Source organism: Procambarus clarkii, chromosome 94, assembly GCF_040958095.1.
Source record: "Procambarus clarkii isolate CNS0578487 chromosome 94, FALCON_Pclarkii_2.0, whole genome shotgun sequence".
Lineage (NCBI taxonomy): Eukaryota > Metazoa > Arthropoda > Malacostraca > Decapoda > Cambaridae > Procambarus > Procambarus clarkii.
The window spans coordinates 1,245,728-1,264,632 of NC_091243.1; the positions used below are offsets into that span (position 1 = coordinate 1,245,728).

Sequence of the window (18,905 nt, forward strand, 5' to 3'; positions counted from 1 at the left end):
CGCTCTCTCCCTCACCCACTCTCTCCCTCTCCTCTCTCTCCCTCCCACCTCTCTCTCCATCTCCTCCCCCCCCCCCTCCCCTTCTACTTTCTTATCACTTCAGTGGAAGGGTCGGATCCCCCCCACCCACCCATTTATCTCTCCCTTTATCACTCCCTTTCTCTCTCTCTCTTTCTCTCTCTCTTCCTCTCTCTCTCTCTCTCCCTCCCCCATCCCAACAGGGTCAAGCATGGCAGCCAGAGGTCCCAGGGGAACAGGAAAGAGCCAAGGTGACGAGATGAAGGAAATGTTCGCCCAGTTTCTGGAGGACATCAAGAGTGAGATGCAAGAAATGATGCAGGAAATGAAGAACGAAATAAGATACCTGAAAAGAGAGATGACAGCAGCAAAGGAGGAGATTAGAGCCCTCAAAGAAAATGGTATCGAGGCTGAAAATCAGAAAACCACCCAGGGAGAAGGTGGTAATAGTTTTCTGGGTGAGAATGCCACAATAAAAGCAACATTTGCGGAAATACTAAAAAAAAATAACTCTGAAGTAATGACTGCAGTGATGGAGGTGGCCATGAAAGCAGCCACCTCGCAGGAGGCGGCACGCTCCACTAGCCAACTGCTGGAAAGGAACAGATCAGTGGTTGCTGTGGGTATTAAGGAGCAGGAAGTACTAAAGGCACTAGACATGGAAGGGGCTGAGCATAGCATTGAGAAGGTTTTCAGGCTAGGCCGGTACAACAAAGACCGAGACCGAATGATAAAGATAGTGTTTGCAAACGAGAACACAAAGGAGAAGATCCTATCAAGGAAGAGCTCCCTGAAAAACGTGGGAAAATAAAAAAATGTATTCCTCCAGAGAGACATGACAAGGGAGGAGAGAGCCGTGGCGGCAGAAGCAAGGAAGAGGCGCAGGGCGAGAGGGGAAAACCAGGAAGTCACAGCTCCCAACCCAACACCCCCAGAGGCGAGGGGGGAACCCACAACCAGCTACCCAGTAACACCAGAAGGGAGGACAACCCCGTCTCCCTCCACTGCATAGAAAATCCCCCTACCCCAAACCCTCCCTGCCCCCACTCAAATGTTCAGCAAAATCTCCCTCCCCCCCACACCCAATCCCCACCCTTCTACCCCTCCCCTCCTCCCGAGTCCTCCCTACCCCCCTTTCCTTCCCGTCCTCCCTCCCCTTTCACCCCATACCCTCCCTGTCCCTCCCCCTTCACTGGATCCCCCGCCCCTCATCCCAGTATCCTCTGAGACCTTGTTATCCACCTCACAGGTCCTCACACCCATGGAACAGCCTCCCCCACCAGCAGAACACTCACCAAGGAAGCGATTTGAGAAGGGACAGAAGAAAGTGAGCCTCAAAGCGATGTACACAAACATAGATGGAATTACAAATAAAGCAAATGAGCGTGGAGAACTGGTACTAGAGGAAAACCCAGACATAATAGCCCTCACAGAAACAAAGATCACGAAAATGATAACAAATGCAGTGTTCCCACAGGACTATTATGTTATGAGGAAAGAGAGGGAAGGAAGAGGTGGGGGTGGTGTAGCTCTGTTGGTAAGACAAGGCTGGGATTTTGAGGAGATGGATATTCAGGGCTGCGAAGGTTTCAGTGACTACATAGCAGGTACTGTAACAAATGGAGGGAAAAAAATTATAGTCGCAGTCATATATAATCCACCACCAAATGACAGAAGACCTAGACAGGAATATGATAGAAACAACATGGCCACCATTAACATAATAGAAAGAGCAGCTTCTGTTGCTAGCAGGAATGGATCTGGACTACTAATTATGGGAGACTTCAACCATGGATAGATAGATTGGAAGAACAGAGACCCGCATGGAGGACCAGAAACATGGAGAGCTAAGCTGCTGGACGTGGCAACAAGAAACTTTCTAAGCCAGCACACCAAAGAACCAACAAGAATGAGAGGAGAAGATGAACCAGCAATGCTTAATTTGATATTTACCCTAAATGAATGGGATATAAGGGAAGTTAAGATGGAAGCGCCCTTGGGAATGAGTGACCACAGTGTATTGAACTTTGAGTACCTGGTAGAGCTAGGACTTATCTCCCCCCAAAAAGAACTAGGAATCAAAAGGCTGGCATACCGAAAGGGGAATTATGAACAGATGAGAAGTTTCCTAAGTGAAATACCTTGGGACACAGACCTCAGAGACAAGTCTGTACAGGGTATGATGGACTATGTTACCCAAAAGTGTCAGGAGGCAGTAAACAGGTTCATCCCGGCCCAAAGGGAAAAATCCGAGAAGCAACAGAAGAATCCATGGTATAATAGGGCATGTATGGAAGCGAAGAAACTGAACAAAAAGGCGTGGAGGAACTTCCGGAATAACAGAACACCAGAAAGCAGAGAGAGATACCAGAGAACCAGGAATGAGTACGTCAGGGTGAGAAGAGAAGCAGAGAAAAATTTTGAAAATGATATAGCAAACAAAGCCAAGACCGAACCAAAGCTACTCCACAGTCACATCAGAAGGAAAACAACAGTGAAAGAACAGGTATTGAAACTTAGAACAGGCGAGGACAGGTATACAGAGAATGACAGAGAGGTGTGTGAAGAACTCAACAAGAGGTTCCAGGAGGTCTTCACAATAGAACAGGGTGAGGTCACTGTGCTAGGAGAAAGGGAGGTAAACCAGGCGGCCTTGGAGGAGTTCGAAATTACGAGAGAGGAGGTCAAGAGACACCTGCTGGATCTGGATGTTAGAAAGGCTGTTGGTCCAGATGGGATCTCACCATGGGTACTGAAAGAGTGTGCTGAGGCACTTTGCCTGCCACTCTCCATAGTGTATAGTAAGTCACTAGAGACGGGAGACCTACCAGAAATATGGAAGACGGCGAATGTGGTCCCAATATACAAAAAGGGCGACAGACAAGAGGCACTGAACTACAGGCCAGTGTCCTTGACTTGTATACCATGCAAGGTGATGGAGAAGATCGTGAGAAAAAACCTGGTAACACATCTGGAGAGAAGGGACTTCGTGACAAATCGCCAACATGGATTCAGGGAGGGTAAATCTTGCCTTACAGGCTTGACAGAATTCTACGATCAGGTGACACAGATTAAGCAAGAAAGAGAGGGCTGGGCGGACTGCATTTTCTTGGATTGTCGGAAAGCCTTTGACACAGTACCGCATAAGAGGCTGGTACATAAGCTGGAGAGACAGGCAGGTGTAGCTGGTAAGGTGCTCCAGTGGATAAGGGAGTATCTAAGCAATAGGAAGCAGAGAGTTACGGTGAGGGGTGAGACCTCCGATTGGCGTGAAGTCACTAGTGGAGTCCCACAGGGCTCTGTACTCGGTCCTATCTTGTTTCTGATATATGTAAATGATCTCCCGGAGGTATCGATTCATTTCTCTCAATGTTTGCGGACGATGCTAAAATTATGAGAAGGATTAAAACAGAAGAGGACTGTTTGAGGCTTCAAGAAGACCTAGACAAGCTGAAGGAATGGTCGAACAAATGGTTGTTAGAGTTTAACCCAACCAAATGTAATGTAATGAAGATAGGTGTAGGGAGCAGGAGGCCAGATACAAGGTATCATCTGGGAGAGGAAATTCTTCAGGAGTCAGAGAAGGAAAAAGACTTGGGGGTTGATATCACGCCAGACCTGTCTCCTGCAGCACATATCAAGCGGATAACATCAGCGGCATATGCCAGGCTGGCCAACATACGAACGACATTCAGAAACTTGTGTAAAGAATCATTCAGAACTTTGTATACCACATATGTCAGGCCAATCCTGGAGTATGCAGCCCCAGCATGGAGTCCATATCTAGTCAAGGATAAGACTAAACTGGAAAAGGTTCAAAGGTTTGCCACCAGACTAGTACCCGAGCTGAGAGGTATGAGCTACGAGGAGAGACTACGGGAATTAAACCTCACTTCGCTGGAAGACAGAAGAGTTAGGGGGGACATGATCACCACATTCAAGATTCTGAAGGGGATTGATAGGGTAGATAAAGACAGTCTATTTAACACAAGGGGAACACGCACAAGGGGACACAGGTGGAAACTGAGTGCCCAAATGAGCCACAGAGATATTAGAAAGAACTTTTTTAGTGTCAGAGTGGTTGACAAATGGAATGCATTAGGAAGTGATGTGGTGGAGGCTCACTCCATACACAGTTTCAAGTGTAGATATGACAGAGCCCGATAGGCTCATGAATCTGTACACCTGTTGATTGACGGTTGAGAGGCGGGACCAAAGAGCCAGAGCTCAACCCCCGCAAACACAACTAGGTGAGTACACACACACACACACACACACACACACACACACACACACACACACACACACACACACACACACACACACACACACACACACACACACACACACACACACACACACACACACACACGCACGCACACGCACACGCACGCACACAAAGACACACACGGACACACACACACGCACACACACGCACATACACACACACACACACACACACACACACACACACACACACACACACACACACACACACACACACACACACACACACACACACACACACACACACACACACACACACACACACACACACACACACACACACAAGCAACTTTTTAACCCAGCATGTCGGAGAACCCACAAGGATGAGAGGCAATGACGAACCAACGAGACTCGACCTAGTCTTCACTCTGAACGACTCCGACATAAAAGAAATCGGTTTTGAGGACCCAGTAGGAATGAGCGACCACAGTGTACTGGTGTTTGAGTACTTGATTGAAGAAGGGTTATTGAACTCGAGGAGGGATACCGAAACCAAAAGGTTAGCATACCGAAAGGGAAACTATGAGGGATAAGAAAATTCCTAACAGATATAGCATGGGAAACAGAGCTCAGGGGAAAGACGGCCCAAGATATGATGGATTACATCACGCAGAAGTGCAAGGACGCAGCAAACAAGTTTGTCCCAGTCCAAAAGGAAAACAGAGAAATGAAGATGAGAAACCCATGGTTTAATCAGAGATGTAGGCTAGCTAAGCAGCAAAGTAAAAGGGCATGGAGAAACTATAGGAATAACAGGACACTGGAGAGCAGAGAAAGATACCAGAATGCCAGGAATGAATATGTCAGGATGAGAAGAGAGGCAGAAAGACAATAGGAAAATGACATCGCAAGCAAGGCAAAGACTCAGCCTAAATTGTTGCATAGCCACATTAGGAGAAAAACAACAGTAAAGAAACAGGTTATGAGATTAAGGATAGGGGCAGAAGGATTCACTACAAATGACAAGGAAGTGTGTGAGGAATTGAATAAGAAATTCCAGGAGGTCTTCACCTTAGAGCAAGGAGAAATTCCAGAGGTAAGTGAGGGAATAGCTAACCAGGAACCACTGGAAGAGTTTGAGATTACCAGTGGGGAAGTAAGGAAGTGTTTACTAGAGTTGGACGTATCGAAGGCTATAGGCCCAGATGGAATCTCCCCTTGGGTTCTAAAGGAAGGAGCAAGAGAACTGTGCCTACCACTCTCCATAGTGTATAATAAATCACTGGCAACAGGGGAACTGCCAGATATTTGGAAAGCCGCTAACGTAGTCCCGATATACAAGAAAGGGGATAGACAGGAGGCACTGAACTACAGGCCAGTGTCCCTAACCTGCATACCATGCAAGCTGATGGAGAAGATTGTGCGAAAAAAACTAGTGGAGCATCTGGAGCGAAGGAACTTTGTAACACAGCATCAACATGGGTTCAGAGATGGCAGGTCCTGCCTCACAGGGTTACTTGAATTCTACGACCAGGCAACAAAAATAAGGCACGAAAGAGAAGGGTGGGCAGACTGCATATTTTTGGATTGTCAGAAAGCCTTTGATACAGTGCCACACAAGAGGCTAGTGCGAAAGTTGGAGATGCAGGCTGGAGTGAGAGGGAAGGTACTCCGGTGGATAGAGGAGTACCTAAGCAACAGGAGACCACGAGTCTGTGTGAGGGGTGAGGTCTCAGATTGGTGAGACGTCACAAGTGGAGTCCCGCAGGGGTCAGTCCTTGGACCTATACTGTTTCTGGTATATATAAATGATCTCCCAGAGGGTATAGATTCGTTCCTCTCAATGTTTGCCGACGATGCAAAAATTATGAGGAGGATGGAAACAGAGGATGATAGTAGGAGGCTACAAGATGACCTGGATAGACTGAGTGAATCGTCCAACAAATGGCTGTTGAAGTTCAACCCGAGTAAATGCAAAGTAATGAAACTAGGCAGTGGAAACAGGAGGCCAGGCACAGGATACAGAATAGGAGATGAAGTACTTAATGAAACAGACAGAGAGAAAGATCTAGGAGTTGATATCACACCAAACCTGTCTCCTGAAGCCCACATAAAGAGAATAACGTCTGCGGCATATGCGAGGCTGGCTAACATCAGAACGGCGTTCAGGAACCTGTGTAAGGAATCATTCAGAATCTTGTACACCACATATGTAAGACCAATCCTGGAGTATGCGGCCCCAGCATGGAGCCCGTACCTTGTCAAGCACAAGACGAAGCTGGAAAAAGTCCAAAGGTATGCTACTAGACTAGTCCCAGAACTAAGAGGCATGACTTATGAGGAAAGGCTGCGGGAAATGCACCTTACGACACTGGAAGACAGAAGAGTAAGGGGGACATGATCACAACCTACAAAATCCTCAGGGGAATCGATCGGGTAAACAAGGATGAACTATTCAACACTGGTGGGACGTGAACAAGGGGACACAGGTGGAAGCTGAGTACCCAAATGAGCCACAGAGACGTTAGAAAGAACTTTTTCAGTGTCAGAGTAGTTAGTAAATGGAATGCATTAGGAAGTGATGTGGTGAAGGCTGACTCCATACACAGTTTCAAATGTAGATATGATAGAGCCCAATAGGCTCAGGAATCTGTACACCAGTTGATTGACGGTTGAGAGGCGGGACCAAAGAGCCAGAGCTCAACCCCCGCAAGCACAATTAGGTGAGTACAATTAGGTGAGTACACACACACACACATACACACACACACACACACACACACACACACACAATAATAGTTTTCTGGATGAGAATGCCACAATAAAAGCAACATTTGCGGAAATACTAAAAAAAAATAACTCTGAAGTAATGACTGCAGTGATGGAGGTGGCCATGAAAGCAGGCACCTCGCAGGAGGCGGCACGCTTCACTAGCCAACTGCTGGAAAGGAAAAGATCAGTGGTTGCTGTGGGTATTAGGGAACAGGAAGGAACCAATAGGACAGAGTGGAATGACAAGGACAAAGCAGCAGTGAATGAAGTACTAAAGGCACTAGACATGGAAGGGGCCGAGCATAGCATTGAGAAGGTTTTCAGGCTAGGCCGGTACAACAAAGACCGAGACCGAATGATAAAGATAGTGTTTGCAAACGAGAACACAAAGGAGAGGATCCTATCAAGGAAGAGCTCCCTGAAAAACGTGGGAAAATTAAAAAATGTATTCCTCCAGCGAGACATGACAAGGGAGGAGAGAGCCGTGGCGGCAGAAGCAAGGAAGAGGCGCAGGGCGAGAGGGGAAAACCAGGAAGTCACAGCTCCTAACACAACACCCCCAGAGGCGAGGGGGGAACCCACAACCAGCTACCCAGTAACACCAGAAGGGAGGACAACCCCGCCTCCCTCCTCTGCATAGAAAACCCCCCTACCCCAAACCCTCCCTGCCCCCACTCAAAAGTTCAGCCAAATCTCCCTCCCCCCACACCCAATCCCCACCCTTCTACCCCTCCCTTCCTCCCGAGTCCTCCCTCCCCCCCCTTTCCTTCCCGTCCTCCCTCCCCTTTCACCCCATACCCTCCCTGTCCCTCCCCCTTCACTGGATCCCCCGCCCCTCATTCCAGTATCCTCTGAGATCCTGTTACCCACCTCACAGGTCCTCACACCCATGGAACAGCCTCCCCACCAGCAGAACACTCACCAAGGAGGCGATTTGAGAAGGGACAGAAGAAAGTGAGCCTCAAAGCGATGTACACTAACATAGATGGAATTACAAATAAAGCAAATGAGCTTGGAGAACTGGTACTAGAGGAAAACCCAGACATAATAGCCCTCACAGAAACAAAGATCACGAAAACAATAACAAATGCAGTGTTTCCACAGGACTATTATGTTATGCGGAAAGAGAGGGAAGGAAGAGGTGGGGGTGGTGTAGCTCTGCTGGTAAGAAAAGGCTGGGATTTTGAGGAGATGGATATTCAGGGCTGTGAAGGTTTCAGTGACTACATAGCAGGTACTGTAACAAATGGAGGGAAAAAAATTATAGTCGCAGTCATATATAATCCACCACCAAATGACAGAAGACCTAGACAGGAATATGATAGAAACAACATGGCCACCATTAACATAATAGAAAGAGCAGCTTCTGTTGCTAGCAGGAATGGATCTGGACTACTAATTATGGGAGACTTCAAAGATGGGAAGATAGATTGGAAGAACAGAGACCCGCATGGAGGACCAGAAACATGGAGAGCTAAGCTGCTGGACGTGGCAACAAGAAACTTTCTAAGCCAGCATACCAAAGAGCCAACAAGAATGAGAGGAGAAGATGAACCAGCAATGCTTGATTTGATATTTACCCTAAATGAATGGGATATAAGGGAAGTTAAGATGGAAGCGCCCTTGGGAATGAGTGACCACAGTGTATTGAACTTTGAGTACCTGGTAGAGCTAGGACTTATCTCCCCCCAAAAAGAACTAGGAATCAAAAGGCTGGCATACCGAAAGGGGAATTATGAACAGATGAGAAGTTTCCTAAGTGAAATACCTTGGGACACAGACCTCAGAGACAAGTCTGTACAGGGTATGATGGACTATGTTACCCAAAAGTGTCAGGAGGCAGTAAACAGGTTCATCCCGGCCCAAAGGGAAAAATCCGAGAAGCAACAGAAGAATCCATGGTATAATAGGGCATGTATGGAAGCGAAGAAACTGAACAAAAAGGCGTGGAGGAACTTCCGGAATAACAGAACACCAGAAAGCAGAGAGAGATACCAGAGAACCAGGAATGAGTACGTCAGGGTGAGAAGAGAAGCAGAGAAAAATTTTGAAAATGATATAGCAAACAAAGCCAAGACCGAACCAGAGCTACTCCACAGTCACATCAGAAGGAAAACAACAGTGAAAGAACAGGTATTGAAACTTAGAACAGGCGAGGACAGGTATACAGAGAATGACAGAGAGGTGTGTGAGGAACTCAACAAGAGGTTCCAGGAGGTCTTCACAATAGAACAGGGTGAGGTCACTGTGCTAGGAGAAAGGGAGGTAAACCAGGCGGCCTTGGAGGAGTTCGAAATTACGAGAGAGGAGGTCAAGAGACACCTGCTGGATCTGGATGTTAGAAAGGCGGTTGGTCCAGATGGGATCTCACCATGGGTACTGAAAGAGTGTGCAGAGGCACTTTGCTTGCCACTCTCCATAGTGTATAGTAAATCACTAGAGACGGGAGACCTACCAGAAATATGGAAGACGGCGAATGTGGTCCCAATATACAAAAAGGGCGACAGACAAGAGGCACTGAACTACAGGCCAGTGTCCTTAACTTGTATACCATGCAAGGTGATGGAGAAGATTGTGAGAAAAAACCTAGTAACACATCTGGAGAGAAGAGACTTCGTGACAACCCATCAACATGGGTTCAGGGAGGGTAAATCTTGCCTTACAGGCTTGATAGAATTCTATGATCAGGTGACAAAGATTAAGCAAGAAAGAGAAGGATGGGCGGACTGCACTTTTTTGGACTGTCGGAAAGCTTTTGACACAGTACCCCATAAAAGGTTGATGCATAAGCTGGAGAAACAGGCAGGAGTAACTGGTAGGGCGCTCCAGTGGATAAGGGAGTACCTAAGCAATAGGAAGCAGAGAGTTATAGTGAGGGGTGAGACCTCAGAATGGCGGGAAGTCACCAGTGGAGTCCCACAGGGCTCTGTGCTTGGACCTATCCTGTTTCTGATATACGTAAATGATCTCCCAGAGGGTATAGACTCATTCCTCTCAATGTTTGCTGACGACGCCAAAATTATGAGAAGGATTAAGACAGAGGAGGACAGCTTGAGGCTTCAAGAAGACCTGCACAAGCTGCAGGAATGGTCGAACAAATGGATGTTAGAGTTTAACCCAAGCAAATGTAATGTAATGAAGATAGGAGTAGGAAGCAGGAGACCAGATACAAGGTATCACTTGGGAGATGAAATACTTCAAGAGTCAGAGAGAGAGAAAGACCTGGGGGTTGATATCACGCCAGACCTGTCCCCTGAAGCTCATATCAAGAGGATAACATCAGCAGCATATGCCAGGTTGGCTAACATAAGAACGGCCTTTAGAAACTTGTGTAAGGAATCTTTCAGAACATTATATACCACATATGTCAGACCAATCCTGGAGTATGCAGCCCCAGCATGGAGTCCATATCTAGTCAAGGATAAGACTAAACTGGAAAAGGTTCAAAGGTCTGCCACCAGACTAGTACCCGAGCTGAGAGGTATGAGCTACGAGGAGAGACTACGGGCATTGAACCTCACTTCGTTGGAAGACAGAAGAGTTAGGGGGGACATGATCACCACATTCAAGATTCTCAAGGGAATCTACAGGGTTGATAAAGATAGGCTATTTAACACAAGGGGCACACGCACTAGGGGACACAGGTGGAAACTGAGTGCCCAAATGAGCCAGAGATATTAGAAAGAACTTTTTTAGTGTCAGAGTGGTTGACAAATGGAATGCATTAGGAAGCAATGTGGTGGAGGCTGACTCCATACACAGTTTCAAGTGTAGATATGATAGAGCCCAATAGGCTCAGGAACCTGTACACCTGTTGATTGACGGTTGAGAGGCGGGACCAAAGAGCCAGAGCTCAACCCCCGCAAGCACAACTAGGTGAGTACAACTAGGTGAGTACACACACACACACGCACACAGGTCAAGCGGGATGGTAAGACAACAGAATGAAGCTGGAGGAGAGGGACTGGACGAGTCATTCATGGAGATGATTGCTAAGGCATGGAAGGAAGTCAGTGGGGAATTGAAGGACCTGAGGGAAACTATATGTAAGCTGCAGATAGAACTATGTGCAGCACAAGAGGAGATAAAAAGCCTAAAAACAGGCCCTCATCAGACTCTGGCCCAGGGGACCAACCCCCAGGTGCCAGGAGATGTAGCAATGGCAGGGACCCCTACAATTGGCCCAACCTTTGCTGAAATGCTCAAGAGCCCAGGAGCAATGTCCACAGTCTAGGAAGTTGTAATGAAAGCAGTAACCTCACAGGAGGCAGCTAGATGCACAAGCCAGCTAATGGAAAGGAAAAGAGTTGTAGTAGTGGTAGGTGTCAAGGGACAAGAGGGCTCCACAAGGGAGGAAACGAGGACTAAAGACAAAGCTGCAGTGGCAAGGATATTAAAGGAGATAGGAATGGAAGGGGCTGAACGAGACATAGAACAGTTTTTCCGGATTGGCCAGTACAACAGAGACAAAAAGAGATTGATCAAGGTAGTATTCAAGAGCGAGGACATCAAAGAGGACATCCTAGTAAGGAAGAGCAAACTGAGGTATGTAAGGAACTACAAAGAGGTATATGCTCAGAGGGACATAACCAGAGACGAGATACTAAGGGCAGCAGATGCAAGGAAAAGGCGCAAGGAGAGGGAAGAGAGCCAGGGAACCTCAGCCTCCAACCCAGCAATCCCAGAGGGGAGTGGGGAACCCCAATCCAGCAACCCAGGAACCCCAGGGGGGAATGCAACACCCCAGCCCACCACCCAATAGGGCCCTCCCTACCCCCCAGCACAAACCCTTCCTTGCCCCTGCATAATGCCCATCATGAAACCCAAATCCTCCGCCTCCCCTTACCCCAAGTAGCCCCTGCTTTCCCAGCCCCTGGTCTTCTCCCTGCCCCAAGCAGGCCTGAGCAAGACCAAAGCCCTCTATCCCCCACTCCACCTCCCTCCAAACCCCTGTCAACTACAACGTGCCCTCTCCCCAAGCAATTCCTGCTCCCTCACCCCCAGGACTTCTTCCTGACCCAAGCAGGCCTGAGGAAGACCTAAGCCCTCCACCCCCACTCCACCTCCCCCTGAACCCCTGGCAACTACCTCACAGGAGGAGGAGCCTACCCAAGTAGCAATGACCATAGAACAACCTCCTACACTTGTGGGGAGTGTGGGTGAAATTGGATATAAGAAAGTGAGCTTCAAGGTAATGTACTCAAACATTGATGGGATTACCAATAAAGCAAGTGAACTGGCAGGAAGGGTGCAAGAAGAAAACCCTGATGTAATAGGACTAACAGAAGCAAAATTGTCAGGAGTCATAACGGATGCTGTGTTTCCAAAGGACTACTATATAGTAAGGAAAGAGAGGGAAGGGAGAGGAGGAGGAGTGGCCCTGCTGATAAGGAAGGACTGGAGTTTTGATGAGATGGAAATTCCGGGCTGTGACGGATTCAGAGATTACATAACAGGAACTATAACAATGGGTGAACCTAAGATAATAGTGGCAGTCATTTACAACCCTCCCCTAAATGACAGAAGACCTAGACAGGAGTTTGATAGGAACAACATGGCAACCATTAATATAATAGAGAGAGCAGCTTCAGTTGCCTGCAGGAATGGCTCAAGACTCTTAATCATGGGTGATTTCAACCATGGAAAGATAGACTGGGAGAATGGGGACCCACATGGTGGTGCAGATACGTGGCGAGCTAAACTTTTGGAAGTGGCAACAAGGAATTTTCTGAGCCAGCATGTCAAGGAACCCACAAGAACGAGAGGCAATGATGAACCAGCTAGACTCGACTTGATATTCACCCTGAATGAGTCAGAAATAAGGGAAGTCAAAGTTTAAGCCCCCATAGGAATGAGTGACCACAGTGTACTGACCTTTGAGTACTTGGTGGAGGTAGGGATAACCTATCCAAGGATGGGAGTGGAGGGGAAAAGACTGAATTACCGAAGAGGAAAATATGACGAGATGAGGAACTTCCTCAGGGGAATACCATGGGAAACAGAACTTAGAGACATGAATGTGCAGGTCATGATGGATTTTGTCACCCAAAAGTGCCAGGAAGCTGCAGACAGGTTTATCCCCGTCCAAAAGGAGAAAAACGAAAAACAACAGAAAAACCCATGGTTCAACCAGGAATGTAAGGTAGCGAAACAACTGAGTAAAAGAACATGGAGAAACTACAGAAATAACAGAACACCAGAGAGCAGGGAGAGATACCAGAGGGCCAGAAATGAGTACATCAGAGTGAGGAGGGAAGCAGAGAGACAGTTTGAAAATGACATCGCGAGTAAAGCCAAGACCCAACCAAAGCTGCTCCACAGCCATATCAGGAGGAAAACAGCAGTGAAGGAACAAGTGATGAAGCTACGGAAAGGGGAGAACAGATACACAGAGAATGACAAGGAGGTGTGTGAAGAACTCAACAAGAGATTCCAGGAGGTCTTCACAATAGAACAAGGAGAAGCCCCTGCACTAAATGAGGAGGCGGCAAACCAAGCAACCTTGGAGGAATTTGACCTCACCAGTGATGAGGTCAAAAGGTGTCTGCTGGAGCTGGATGTGACAAAGGCTGTTGGGCCTGATAGAATCTCACCATGGATACTAAAGGAAGGTGCAGAAGCACTAAGTGTGCCACTCTCTATGGTGTATAACAGGTCACTGGAAACAGGAGACTTACCAGAAAGTTGGAAGACAGCTAACGTGGTCCCAATATACAAAAAGGGTGACAGGCAAGAGGCACTGAATTACAGGCCAGTTTCCTTAACTTGTATACCATGCAAGGTGCTGGAGAAGATCGTGAGGAAAAGGCTCGTAGAGCATCTGGAGGGAAATAACTTTGTAACGCACCACCAACATGGGTTCAGAGATGGTAAATCGTGCCTCACAGGTTTAATAGAATTTTATGACCAGGCAACGAAAATTAGGCAGGAAAGAGAAGGGTGGGCCAACTGCATTTTCCTGGATTGCCAAAAAGCCTTTGACACAGTACTCCATAAAAGGCTGTTAAAAAAGTTGGAGCAACAGGCAGGAGTAAAAGGGAAGGTGCTCCAGTGGATAAGGGAGTACTTAAGCAACAGGAAACAGCAAGTAACGGTGAGGGAGGAGACACCAGAGTGGCGAGATGTCACCAGCGGAGTCCCACAGGGCTCAGTACTTGGACCCCTCTTGTTTCTAATATATGTGAACGATCTTCCAGAGCGTATAGACTCAATCCTCTCGATGTTTGCTGATGATGCAAAAATTATGAGAAGAATCAAGACGGATGAAGATAGACAGAGACTACAGGATGACCTGGATAAACTGGAGGAATGGTCTAGAAAATGGCTGCTAAAGTTCAACTCAGGAAAGTGTAAGGTGATGATATTAGGCGAAGGGAGCAAGAGGCTGAACACAAGGTATCCTCTGGGAGGGGAAATCCTGCAAAAGTCAAATAAAGAGAAGGATCTGGGGGTTGATATCACACCGAACCTGTCCCCAGAGGCCCACATCAAAAGAATATCATCAGCGGCATATGGTAGACTGGCCAACATAAGAACTGCCCTCAGAAACTTGTGTAAGGAATCTTTCAGAACCCTGTATACCACTTATGTAAGACCAATCCTGGAGTATGCAGCTCCAGCCTGGAGTCCATACCTAGTTAAACACAAGACAAAGTTAGAGAAGATTCAGCGGTATGCCACCAGGCTCGTCCCGGAACTGAGAGGATTGAGGTACGAGGAAAGGCTAAAGGAGCTGAACCTCACATCCCTGGAAAACAGAAGAGTAAGGGGAGACATGATAACCACCTACAAAATTCTTAGGAGAATTGACAGGGTGGACAAAGACAAACTCTTCAGCACGGGTGGGACACGAACAAGGGGACACAGGTGGAAACTTAGTACCCAGATGAACCACAGAGACGTTAGAAAGAATTTTTTCAGTGTCAAAGTAGTTAACGGATGGAATGCATTAGGAAGTGATGTGGTGGAGGCTGACTCCATACACAGTTTCAAATGTAGATATGATAGAGTCCAGTAGGCTCAGGAATTTGTACACCAGTTGATTGACAGTTGAGAGGCGGGACCAAAGAGCCAGAGCTCAATCCCCGCAAGCACAATTAGGTGAGTACAATTAGGTGAGTACAGATCAACGATAACCTGACCACAGAGAGAGAGGCACAGATCAACAGTTCGTTGACCACAGTGAGTGAGGCACAGATCAACAGTTCGTTGACCACAGAGAGTGAGGCACAGATCAACGATAACCTGACCACAGAGAGTGAGGCACAGATCACCAACAACTTGACCACAGAGAGTGAGGCACAGATCAACGATAACCTGACCACAGAGAGTGAGGCACAGATCACCAATAACCTGACCACAGAGAGTGAGGCACAGATCACCAATAACCTGACCACAGAGAGTGAGGCACAGATCACCAATAACCTGACCACAGAGAGTGAGGCACAGATCAACGATAACCTGACCACAGAGAGTGAGGCACAGATCACCAATAACCTGACCACAGAGAGTGAGGCACAGATCACCAATAACCTGACCACAGAGAGTGAGGCACAGATCAACAACAACTTGACCACAGAGAGTGAGGCACAGATCACCAATAACCTGACCACAGAGAGTGAGGCACAGATCACCAATAACCTGACCACAGAGAGTGAGGAACAGATCACCAATAACTTGACCACAGAGAGTGAGGCACAGATCAACGATAACCTGACCACAGAGAGTGAGGCACAGATCACCAATAACCTGACCACAGAGAGTGAGGCACAGATCACCAATAACCTGACCACAGAGAGTGAGGCACAGATCAACAACAACTTGACCACAGAGAGTGAGGCACAGATCACCAATAACCTGACCACAGAGAGTGAGGCACAGATCAACGATAACCTGACCACAGAGAGTGAGGCACAGATCAACGATAACCTGACCACAGAGAGTAAGGCACAGATCAACGATAACCTGACCACAGAGAGTGAGGCACAGATCAACGATAACCTGACCACAGAGAGTGAGGCACAGATCAACGATAACCTGACCACAGAGAGTGAGGCACAGATCAACGATAACCTGACCACAGTGAGTGAGGCACAGATCACCAATAACTTGGCAACATAGAGTGAGGCACAGATGAACCAATAAAACGAGCGTTTCATGTGATAAACAATATCGAGATGAACAATATTATGAGTAAAATAGAAAATAAAAAACAGAAAGTATTTTCAAAAATTCACAACGAAAATCCAATTAGCTCCCACTGTCACCGCTTGACAAACATTTTACGAATACACGAGTGAGGTCGGCTCCTGTCCTATCAATCATCCAGGTCGGCTCCTGTCCCGTCAATCATCCAAGCCGTCTCCTGTCCCTTCAATCATCCAAGCCGGCTTCTGTCCCGTCAATCATCCAAGCCGGCTTCTGTCCCGTCAATCATCCAAGCCGGCTCCTGTCCCGTCAATCATCCAAGCCGTCTCCTGTCCCTTCAATCATCCAAGCCGGCTCCTGTCCCATCAATAATACAGGCCGGCTCCTGTCCCATCAATAATTCAGGCGGGCTCCTGTCCCATCAATCATCCAAGCCGACTCCTGTCCCATCAATAATACAGGCCGGCTCCTGTCCCATCCATCATGCAGGCTGGCTCCTGTCCCATCCATCATCCAGGCTGGCTCCTGTCCCATCCATCATCCAGGCTGGCACCTGTCCCATACACGATCCAGGCTGGCTCCTGTCCCATCCATCACCCAGGCTGGCTCCTGCCCCATCCATCATCCAGGCTCGGTTCTGTCCCATCTATCATCCAGGCTGGCTACTGTCCGTTCCATCCTCCAGGCAGGCTCCTGTCCCATCCATCATCCAGCTAGGTTCTGTCCCATCCATCATCCAGCTGGGTTCTGTCCCATCCATCGACCGCGCTAGCTACTGTTCCGTCCACCATTCAGGCTGGATACTGTCCCTTCCATCATCCAGGCTGGCTACTGTCCCTTCCATCATCCAGGCTGGCTACTGTCCCTTCCATCATCCAGGCTGGCTCCTGTAACATCCGAAATTTAGGCTGGCTCCGGTCCCATTCATCATCCAGGCTGGCTGCTGTCCCATCAATCATCCAGGCTGGCTCCTGTCCCATCAATTATCCAGGCTGGCTCCTGTCCCATCCATCATCCAGGCTGGCACCTGTCCCATCCATCATCAAGGCCGGCTCCTGTCCAATCCAACATCCAGGCTGGCTCCTGTCTCATCCACCATCCAGGTTGGCTCCTGTACCATTCGTCATCCAGGCTGGCTACTGTCCCATCCATATTCCAGGCTGGTTTTTGTTCCATTCATCATTCATACCAGCTCATGACGAATTCGTCAACTTAACTGGCTTCTCTCCCATCCATCAGCCAGGTTGGCTCCTATCCCAACCATCATCCAAGCTGGTTCCTGTACAATCCACCATCCAGGCTGGGTCCTGTCCCATCCATCATAGAGGCTGACTACTGTCCCATCTATCATAGAGGCTGGCAACTGACCCATCCATCATTGAGGCTGGCTCCTGTCACATCCATCATAGAGGATGGCTATTGTCCCATCCATCATCGAGGCGAACTACTGTCCCATCCATTACAGAGGCTGACTACTGTCCCATCCATCATAGAGGATGGCTCTTGTCCCATCCGTCACAGAGGCTGACTACTGCCCCATCCATCATTGAGGCAGGTTTCTGTTCCATCCATCATTGAGGCTCGTTTCTGTCACATCCATCATAGAGGCTGACTACTGTCCCATCTATCATAGAGGCTGGCTACTGTCCCATCCATCATGCAAGATGGATGGATGGAGCCAGAATCTATAATGGATGGGACAGAAGCCATCCTCTAAAATGGATGAGATCCATCCATCACAAAGGCTGGCTCCTGTCCCATCCATCATAGAGAAGGGCTATTGTCCCATCCATCATCGAGGCGAACTACTGTCCCATCCATCACAGAGGATGGCTCCTGTGCCATCCGTCACGGACCCGAGTTATCATCTGTTACGGACCCGAGTCCAGCGTCGGAGCACGGAGCAGTGACGACAACGCCATCTGTGAGTCCACTCCCGAAACCCACTCCAAATGGACAACGCCATCTAGTGAGGACGGGATATACCGGCCACAGGTGCCGGATTCCCGTCTTAATCAGCTCGTAACATAGCCGCTGCTGACCTCTGGTGAGGTGGCGTTAAGACAGTGAACGCCATCTATGGAGCTAATAGGTGGACGTTTGTGTCTAAGCCTGTAAGTGAGGTTCCCTAGAGCGTCCCCAGTTCTAATGACGTGTCTGATTGCAGAGTCGACCTGGGACTGCTGTGTTGGACGATGGAGCAGTCTACCCAAGGTAGACTGCTCCATCGTCTGGTGCCATCGACTATCTGGTGCCAAGGTCTCTTCACGAGTTTGCTCTGAAGAAGCTGTGAGTCACCCCCGGACGATCTCTGTTGAGAGTGTTAGCCTCCCTGTGACGTGGCAGTATCAGGAATCGCCTTAACCGGGGCTGGCTGGTGGAAGAGACTAGCCACTGTGGTGCTTAGTGAGGAGAGTGATCAGCGGGATCACACGAGGCTCCTGCCTAGGGCTCGCAACCCTAGTATCGGTCGTGGAGTGGCCTACACAGCGGAGCTGATCGGAACCTGCCAGCTACAGGCTGGATTGTGGTTGAAGGCCTCCACGACGGAGCACCCAGTGGAACTGGGATTTGGCTGGCCTGTGGCCAGGGTAGTTTCGCTAAGAGAATCATAGAGGATTCATCGTGGGCCACGAAAGAAGGGAAGAGGGCTACCCAGAGCGAGCACCGTGGAGCATCCTGTGTCTTCAGAGGAAGACAACTCTGTACATTATCGTGTAGTAATAACCCCCGTATGCAAC

The 18,905-nt window shown here is 48.3% G+C and overlaps 1 protein-coding gene across 1 annotated transcript; it reads left to right on the forward strand.

Moving 5' to 3' along the window:
• The first annotated feature begins 286 nt into the window (after positions 1-286).
• On the forward strand, positions 287-16,137 carry LOC123764447 (serine-aspartate repeat-containing protein I-like). Its single transcript, XM_069319815.1, has 2 exons — positions 287-419; positions 15,236-16,137. Exons 1-2 carry the CDS (start codon positions 287-289, stop codon positions 16,135-16,137), a joined length of 1,035 nt encoding a protein of 344 aa, XP_069175916.1.
• Positions 16,138-18,905: the final 2,768 nt, after the last annotated feature.